At 44.0% G+C, this 9,245-nt stretch overlaps 1 protein-coding gene and 1 long non-coding RNA gene across 3 annotated transcripts in view; both read left to right on the plus strand.

Moving 5' to 3' along the window:
- CAB39 (calcium binding protein 39) overlaps positions 1–5,708 on the plus strand; it is an 81,116-nt gene extending 75,408 nt beyond the window's left edge. For both annotated transcript variants that reach the window (XM_072961833.1, XM_072961834.1), the window contains exons 8-9: positions 2,380–2,523; positions 3,157–5,708. In XM_072961833.1, the coding sequence (XP_072817934.1) occupies positions 2,380–2,523; positions 3,157–3,345 (333 nt within the window). In that variant the 3' untranslated portion in view covers positions 3,346–5,708. The remainder of the gene's footprint in view (positions 1–2,379; positions 2,524–3,156) is intronic.
- An 842-nt stretch (positions 5,709–6,550) lies between these two features.
- LOC140696495 (uncharacterized) lies at positions 6,551–7,942 on the plus strand. Its single transcript, XR_012072927.1, has 2 exons — positions 6,551–7,227; positions 7,332–7,942. It is a non-coding gene; the product is annotated as an uncharacterized lncRNA (long non-coding RNA).
- The last annotated feature ends 1,303 nt before the right edge of the window (positions 7,943–9,245 follow it).

Raw genomic sequence — 9,245 nt, forward strand, 5'->3', positions numbered from 1 at the left:
ATTCTCCTTAAGGCTATGACTTCTATAACTGAGGGCCAGTAATGGCCATAGCTGGGAAATGTGTCACTACTAAAGTGTCCCGGTCAGGCTGGGGTGTTTCCCACTCGTTGCTCTTGCTTGGGCCTAGCTTCCTGGTCTTCCGTTGGCCCAGTGTCAGGGATCCATAACCTGTTCTCCATCTCCAGGTGTGCTGCCTAGATGGTCGCTGGTGATTCTGATAGCTGACGGGAACAGTCCTCTCATTTTCAGGGGTGGATGCAGTACATCTGGCAGCTGTTTAAGGAGTTGTTCCTCCCTCTGCATCAGTGTAATATAGGCAGGTTCCCCTGTGGTCCTCAGAGGGAAGTGGCCCTACTCCAGGAGCTTCTTCATATCCGAGGGCCAGGATGTCCTGCTCTCCCCAGCTGGATGGAGTCAGTGTTTTCTGAGGCCAAGGAGGCTAGAGAGGATTGCGTAGGATACTAGCTTCCAGGGCCAATACCTCTTCACAGGGCAGGGGATTTTTTTTCTTTCTTTCTTTCAAATCAATAGACTTTGACCAAATTCTGAATTCTTGGGCTGCTTATATAAAGAGAAAGGCTTTCTGCCACTTCAGAATTACCAACATGAAAAGGAAGATTGACTGCCATTTTCAGGACCTTGGTAATGGAAATGAAGCAAGCCTTTCATTCCTGCTGTTTCTCATGAACACAGGAAGCAATTTTGAGGACCAGTGGTACTTTAGAAATATATTTTAATTTGTACTGTCTTTTTTGCAGCCACACTGGCATTTATTTATCCCCATATTTATTTTACCAGCAAATTTGTATTCCCTGTACCAAACTTCAATCTTTTTATTTCTATGGCCAAAGAAATTTTTTAAATTACCAGTCATCCTCGTCTAGATAATCAAACTGAAATGAGCCATTTTCAGTATTTCCTTGGTTTCTGTGATAGAAAACAAACACCAGTAAATCTATAAACCTTCACATACTTAAATAATAACTTTTGAGCCTCCATAAGACTAAAACTGGGCTCCTTACTTTAAAGGTGGAGATTTTGTGATTCAGATTGATGTGAAGCCTGTCTGAGCTTTTGAATTCTTCCTGTAAATTCTTTATAAATCCTAAGTAGAATAGATTTGTTTTGCTGCACATCGGGTTATTTTTGATTTACTACGATGATACGTTATTTATCTAGAGATCAGTTATCTGAAAACTTCAAGTATCTAGATCATAACCAGGAACCCAGAAAGGAATTAACAAAAGCAAGTAAACCATGGGAAAGTAGCTCTATATTCGTGCGTTTTCCTTACCTCAGGCCTCACTCCATGTCTCTTCAGGCTCAGGTCCAACGTGCTTTGCACGTATTCCTGCTTTTATTTCTCACTACACTCTCATATGATGTAGGTACCATTACCCACTCCCATTGTACAGACAATGAAACTGAGGCACGGAAGCTAAATAACATGTTCTAGGTTACAGAGCTCACAGGAGTAGGGAGCCAGGATTTGAACCCAGGCAGGCTGTTGCCAGGGGCCAGGCTCTCCACAACTCTGCTTCTGCATCTGTCCATGAGCCCTGCAGCTTGGTCCCTGTTCCCATTAGGTTATACCACCTGCACACTAGACCTTGACTAGAAGTTGGCACACTGACAATGTGAAGAGGTGACTGCTGGTTTCAGAAAAAGAGAAATCTAGTACAAACGGGAACAATTTTAAAATTCCATAGACCTCAGTAAGCACAGACTTAGCTGAAGGCATAGACTTTTTTTAGTTTAATTGATGTCATTAGTAATGTTGAAGAATCACTAAAAAAAAGCTTAGAGTATCTTCAGGATGCTTTGCTTAAGAAGGAACAGTATTTGTTTTTATAAACCTTTCTGAACAGACAAGATAAATGTGATGAATCTGGTGTGCCTAGGGGTAAGTGATAGAAAACGTTGGACATGATGAAACCCTTTGTCCTGTGAAGTTCAGATAAATAAAACTTAAAAATAGTAAAAAAAATTTTTTAAATTCAGCAAAGGTTTATAGTTACTCAGTAACTTATCTTCTGATCGCTTTTCTTGGATAGTTTCTTTTTAGTAAGATAACACAAATGCATGCTTACAGAACAGGTTCTGACAGTCTCAGATTCTGGGCAAAATGTGCCTTGAATGTCCTCTTCAGGGAGCAGTGTCAGACTCGCCATGGTTTTAAACTCCAAAAGAAAAGGTAGGTGTTCAAGTAGTAAACAGTAGGCACTCGTTAGCTTTTAGGTTATAATTCAGTACAGTTCATCAGTCTTTTAGGGGACTCCTAATACTCCATGGTTAATAATGATGATTATTAAGTGAATTGTTTTTAAAACTTTCATTTTTACTTCAAATCCGAATGCTAATGTTCAAATGTTTTCTCAGCTTCTCGGTGAACTTCTATTAGACAGACACAACTTCACAATTATGACAAAATACATCAGTAAACCTGAGAACCTCAAATTAATGATGAATCTTCTACGAGACAAAAGCCGGAACATCCAGTTTGAGGCCTTTCACGTTTTTAAGGTAGAGAACTAAAACCAGAAACATTGTTTTCCTCTAGAGTTGTTCATCTTATTTCATTTACAAATTACTGAAATTTTACTAGCCTCATTTTGGTAATCTAAGTCACCCACTTGAGTTCAGTTTTCATATTTGTGTGGTACAACATTTTAAACAAAAATAGACCCAGAAATAGGGTATATACCATTTAGATTTGGGAATAAGAAAAGTTTATTTGTAGAGGAGTGTCGTTTATCTTTGGCATAGAAAATTATTAATCACGAAGTAAAGGGTAATCCACTTCTTAATGGTTTCCATGAAAAGTTTTTGTTCTTAAAATCCATTCTGATCTCCTGTGCCCAGACATAATTTCTGCTCATTTTATTCTAAAATCAAAGTCTAAATTTATAAATACCAACTGAGTTTCAGAGCATGAACGAACATCAGTCCTTTTTGTGCTGAAACATGTAATTCTCTCTCTCTTTTTTTAAATTGTAAGATAAGGTCTTCCAAAGGAAGAACCTCTGAGCTCATCATCCTGACTTCACCACGCGCCCAGGGAAGCCCTGGCTTGTGCACTGCACGTGCTCTGCCACCTGCAAGGTGGATGTCTCTGTGTCGTCCTTTCCCTGTGGCTGATGTGTATTCTTTCTGCAGGTGTTTGTGGCCAATCCTAATAAGACGCAGCCCATCCTTGACATCCTCCTCAAGAACCAGACCAAACTCATAGAGTTCCTCAGCAAGTTCCAGAATGACAGGACCGAGGATGAGCAGTTTAACGATGAGAAGACCTATTTAGTTAAACAGATCAGGGATTTGAAGAGACCAGCTCAGCAAGAAGCCTAATTTCCAGTAAACATCTAAAATGTTAAATCCAAATTCAGCATCTGCTGTTAGCTATTCAGCATCAGGCACTGTTATCGATTCATGAGGAACATTACTGCTAATCTGCTGTTAAGTGAACGGTTTTCATTTTACCTTTTTCGTTGTCTTTCAGTCCAAGTTGGAGAACGTAGCTGCTGCTTTCTTGCACACTAGAGCACACGTGGACTTTCTCTTGATCTTGGTGTCATTTCAGAATTCAGAGACTCCGTTGGCTGTAGGAGTTCTGAACACGGCTAGGTTCATGAAGGCAAATGGATAGATGATAGTGTGTTTTAGGGAAGGAGGGCATTGATGTTATCAGAGTAAACCTGAAAGATCTGAGCGCAGATTCTTGGTAAGATTGTATGCCTTCACTAATGGGAGATCGTGTAGAGCTTTATTTGAAATCATAGGGGAACTATATCCAAGATGTGAGCTTTCTGGGTGAATAAAGTTGATACATGAATAAATTGATATTGAAACTTAGCAACTTCTCAGAAGTGTGGAGCTTCATAAGGTCATAAGGAAAATGTATATATGCTTTTCACAGCTTTCTAGAATTTTTTGACAGTTGATTTTCTTGAGACTCGTAAACCTGGATATGTTGAAGGGTATTGTTAATTTTACTTTTTGAAGGTATTTTAAAACAGTAGAGCTAGCAACAACACCTCACATTTCATTTCAATGATGCTTACAAGTTTCTTTTGTATATAATTCTTAGAATGCTCATTTCTTTTAAATGATTTAATTTGTACAGCAGAGGAATGTTATTGTATTAGTATGTAACTATTACCTAATATTGAGTTTTTGCAAAAAATGAATGCTCATATGTAATTGAAATACTTCAAATCACACGAAAATGCTGATTTAACATTTAAGTATCACAGCATTAAAAGAAAAAGAAGTAAACCAATCCTTTATATTCAGTTATCTAATGGGGTGCCATCAATAGGCTACAGTACAGACCTGGAACTCAGTCAGCTACACTTTCCTGCATAATATTGGCCTTATTCATTTAAATGAGTCATGAGCTCGCCAGATCTGTGAATGATCCCGATTATGCTAAATTAACGCTGATTCTTTGTGTGTGTGGGAGACCTCTGTAGAGCACCTTTTCTTTCTTAGAGTAAGTAATCCAGTACAATAGTTGTGAAACTGAATAATTAAAACTTTGGCTTCTCTTAGGAAAAGAAGAGTTCCTAGTCATAGGTGTCCTATGGGGAAATTTATTTTTTTTTAATGTTCTGTTCCTTAATGCTGCAAATTATCAGTATTTATAAAGTAACTGATTTTGCACCACCTTTTTGTTACTGTGACCACGGCAGAACAGCATCTCCTAGAATATATCTATGTAAAGTTAGAATGGTATTTGTTCATCTTAGTGATATGAAGATCACAACTAACAACTTACAAATCAGAGTCTGCCGGTTCGAATTCAGCATGGCTGTAGCTGATTAAGAAATTTATATAATTATTCTTTGCTAGCCTCTCTTACTAATTGAAATTATTTATCAGCCAGTAAAATGAGACTCCCAATTGATGTTTCAGCAGACTTTAAGATCTTCTAGGAGCACTAGTTAGGAAAATACCTCCAGAAAATACAGATGTGTTTTATTCTGTTTCATTCAAATGGCAGTCTACATTATAATTGGTTTTTCTGAGGCTGTCTTTACCCAAATCTGTGTAAAATAATTCATGTTTTTCTGTTGGAAGTAGAGAGTGATCCAGGCTCCCTGAAGTGGAAATACCCAAGAGTTTAGAAAGGCAGACTAGGCCGTGATGCATCGTTCTGCTTCTCGTGGTCCAGTGCTGGGTACCTGGATTCAGTGCAAGAACAGTAATTACCCCAAGTGGAAGGAAGGTTTCCTTGTCAAGCTGGTTCTTAGAACTCGAAACAACAAAACAGCTTCCACTTCGGCAGTGCCGTCGCAGCACTGGAGCCTTGGTGTGGATGACATGACGGCGTGTCAGAGACAACACTGAGGTGTTACTGTCGCATTGGAATCTAGGGATAGTTGAGACTTTGGGGGGTTTTGTTGTTTTTAAACAAAAATGTGAAAACATTCAAGTTGAAAAGTTGCATTTGAAGTTATCATTTAATATATTCATATTACCAAAACTATTATACTGGAAGTGATTTCTTTTGTGTTCTCCAGGTTTAATTTTACATATGTCAGTTATTCAATGTGACTTTTAACCCTTAAAAAAAAAAAAGGTGGAGATGTATACAGTTGTTAACAATGCCATGGAAGCATTTCCTTTCTCCTGAGGAAAAGTAAATTTCTTATCAGAATATCTGGCTGGCCCTGTAATTTAAATTAAAATAAAATTTTGGAGAAACAGCATTGTTGGTTTTTTGTTTTTCTAATGTCTTATAGATAACAGCATTTGTGTCACTGTGAACAGCCCCATCAGGAGACGCACAAGCACAAACTTTTGTCACACACTGTAGCCGGTTTATTACATATGTCTCTCTAAATCTTTTTTTCCTATTCAGCATTTTATTTTTGGTGTCAAAAATGTGGTTTTCATTTACCTTATAGGGCTCATGGTTCCCTGGCCCTACTTTTCACAGTTAATTATTATTAAACCTTTTACTACCATCACTTTTTAAACCATAGCCTTTGGGGAGATCCTATGGTTCTGTGACCTTTTATTAATAACACTGCAAGGTAAAACTAAGCGCGTGGCAGGAGTACTTGCAAGTTACTGGAGTGAAATTACTAGGAAGGTAAAAGAACTATGGGAGCACAGTGTTAAAGGGCACCTGGAAGGAAGTCTGCCCTCCAGGCCACCTGCTAGCACGGGCACACAACGCTCTCCTCAAGGACCCTTGTCAGCAAATGGGATCTCCACTCTCCGGGACATGCTGTTGCCAAAAGCACTTACCTGAACTCAATTAACATTTTACTCGTCATCATCTCTTCTAGGTAGTTCAGCCCGCACGTGTGTCGTGCTTCTCCAAAATGACGTGGGAACGGGTGATGCGGCCGTTCCTCCTGAAGGTGAGCAGTGAGCACGGGTGCCCCGCGTCACACAGGAGGGTGGCCACACCGCGGGCTGGATTCGGCCCTTGAGCGAGTTCTGCTTCCTCCCACAGCCCGCACACCCGGAGCTGAAGTTACCCGGCCTCTTCCTTCCTCCCTCCCTCATGTGTAAGGATCAAACAGATGGCAGCTGCGGAAGCTCGAGGAGGGCTGCCGTGCTCGCCAGCGTGCCGGTTCTGGAAGCCAGAGCCACCCGGGGTGGCAAGTCACCCTCCTGGGCCTTCGCCCAGCGCGCCCCCCGGGGACCAGAGGCGGGCGTCCGGCCACTCCTGTGTCCTCCCCGCGTCGCACGGCCCTCTCTCTGACCACGTGGCCTCCAGGAAGCAGGAGGACGAGGGGAGCCGTTCCCGCCATTGCCTCAAAGCCCTCGCGGTCCGCCCCGACTCCGACCCACGGAAAGACCGCCCGCACGTGCCCTCTGCTCCCGCCCAGCGGCGACGTCAGCTTCCGGTGCCCGCCTGCACTTCCGGTCCGCGCACAGCCCCAGACGGGTAACGCGACGAGAGCCTTGGAGCCTCTGGCCCGGGTTTCCAGCCCCCGGAGTTCATGCCGCCTGCGGACCCGGCCCTCGCTGCGCCGGCCGCTCCGGCTGACCCCTGCACGAGCTCTAAGTGACCCGCGAGGTTGTGATGTACAGGCTCCTGAGTGTCCGTCCGGTGGGGACCCCGCCCTGCGTCCCCAAGCGTGGTGACCACCCCGTGTCTGCGCAAGAGGTCGTGTGCTCCGAGATTGTGAGACACCGTTTTCTAGGTAGCCCTTTAGGAAAACCGACACAAGATTTGGGGAAAGATTTCTATTTTTCACCATCCTCCACAAGGTGAGCCTTAGCTCATCTTGAACTCCTGTTCCTTGGTGATACATTTGTATCACCTGCAAACGTGGCGTTCCGTGCTAACAACCTGGTTCTGTTCTGTTTTTCAGGGAGCTAGGTCCTCCATTCATTGGAGATTAAAACGCTTACAAAGGCGGCTGGCGGGCCCAGGGAAGCTTGCAGACAAGGCCGCTGTCCATCTGGCTCCTTCTTCCTCCCTGCTTCCCCGCACACTCCCCTCCACACCCCCAGACTTCGCTGCTCCCTTCCTTACAGTCTCCCCCGTGCAGAGAAGGCGACCACCGTCCCAAAGGCGTCGCTCCTAACCTGACAGTGCTCGGTCCTGCCCTGCTCGTCCCTGGACCTCATTCCCTGGGGCTGAATAGGTGGCGTGGGCAGGTGGACCCCCGTCACACGAACACGGTAAGAGGACCTGGCAGTGCCTCACCCCAGCCCCTTGGCACCCACTGCTGCTCTCGGGAAGCTGCTTGTTGTGGCCCAAGGTACCAGAAGTGCAGTAATTGATGCCCCAGAAGATGCCCTTTCCCAGCGTTCTGGCCCCTCAGCCCCAGGAGGTGCTTCTCGTAGGACTCAGCTCGAAGCCATCACATTAATGGTTTGCTGACACATTTTATTGGATTCTTTCTCTCCCCTGACTCAAGTCCCACTGTGTACTGGGGTTTCCGGGGACTGAGTTCCAAATAAATAACTAACATTTGAACCCTGATCCCAGGCTGTACTTCCAGGGCAACCCCAATTAAGACAGGCTTGCCTTGTTCCTTCTAACCCAGGGGCATGAACTGCCACGCCTGCCGGCTGCCAGGTGAGGGGCCTCCCTCAGAAGCGGAGGCCTGGTATGGCAGAGCGGTGCTGCCTGCCCTCGGGAAGCACCCATCCTGCCCCTCTGGCCTCAATATTTAGGAGGAACTGGCCCGGCCACTGGTGACCATAGCTGTTCCTGCCTGGGGAGGCTGTCCGGAGGCCCAGACCAGGCCCCGACGTCCAGTGAGCTGAAACCTCCACACCCTTATCTTTCTAAAGCAGCTGGACAGGGCACACCCACTACTCTAAACCTGTTCTTCTTGATCATCTAGACCTGCTAGTGAAACTTGAAAACGCCTAATTCCCTCATGCTCTGCCCCCTTCCAAAAAAATTGAAAAGTATCGTTTAACCCTACAAAATAATTGCACAACTGGGAATTGGGGCCAAAGTTAGGAAATGCCTAATTCTAAATTAGAATTGAGATGGGGATTAGTGGGGAAGGGGCCAGGGTGGAGTCATCTCTCGGCTCAGGGTCCCTGGCAGCCTGAGTGAGGGGCCCTCTGCCAGCAGGCCTCCTTCAGCTTTTCCTGCATTCAACCTTTTAATTTAAAAATCCACTAGGTGGCAGTAGAGCTCCTTGTTTGTAGCGGCTGAGCCTGGGGAATGGGCATTGGGAGAGCAAATCCAGCCCAGTAGAAGTGAAAGGACCCAGAGACACTGTGGGTGTTGTGTGCCTGTCGGCCCCCGGCTTCCTTTTTGAGCCAGAAGGGGGGGATAGTCAAGAGAGGCTTTAAAAAAAGAGACAGAGAGAGGGACAGATAGGTGGTGCAAAGTATGATAAAAATACTAAAGTGTGAAGGGTAGAATTTAAATGATGCTTATATGGTTGCTTTGTTTTTTAAGAAACTTTAGATTTTAGAAGAGTTTTAGTTTTACAGAAAAAAATTGCAAAGATAGTACACAGAGTTCCCATATACCCCACGCTCAGTTTCTCCTATTATTAACATCTTAAATTAGTATGGGACATTCAACACAATTTATGAACCAATACTTATGTATTATTATTAAGTCCATACTTTAAGCAGATGTCCTTAGTTTGCCCCTGATGTCCTTTTTCTGTGCCAGGACCCCATCCAGGAGCCCACATGACATTTAGTCATGTCTCCGTAGGCTCCTATTGGCTGTGTTGTCTCTGAATTTCCTTGTTTTTGATGACAGTTTGGAGGAGGGACTGGTCAATTTGTAGACTCTAACATAGTTG

The sequence above is a fragment of the Vicugna pacos genome, chromosome 5, assembly GCF_048564905.1.
Source record: "Vicugna pacos chromosome 5, VicPac4, whole genome shotgun sequence".
In the NCBI taxonomy this organism is placed as follows: Eukaryota; Metazoa; Chordata; class Mammalia; order Artiodactyla; family Camelidae; genus Vicugna; species Vicugna pacos.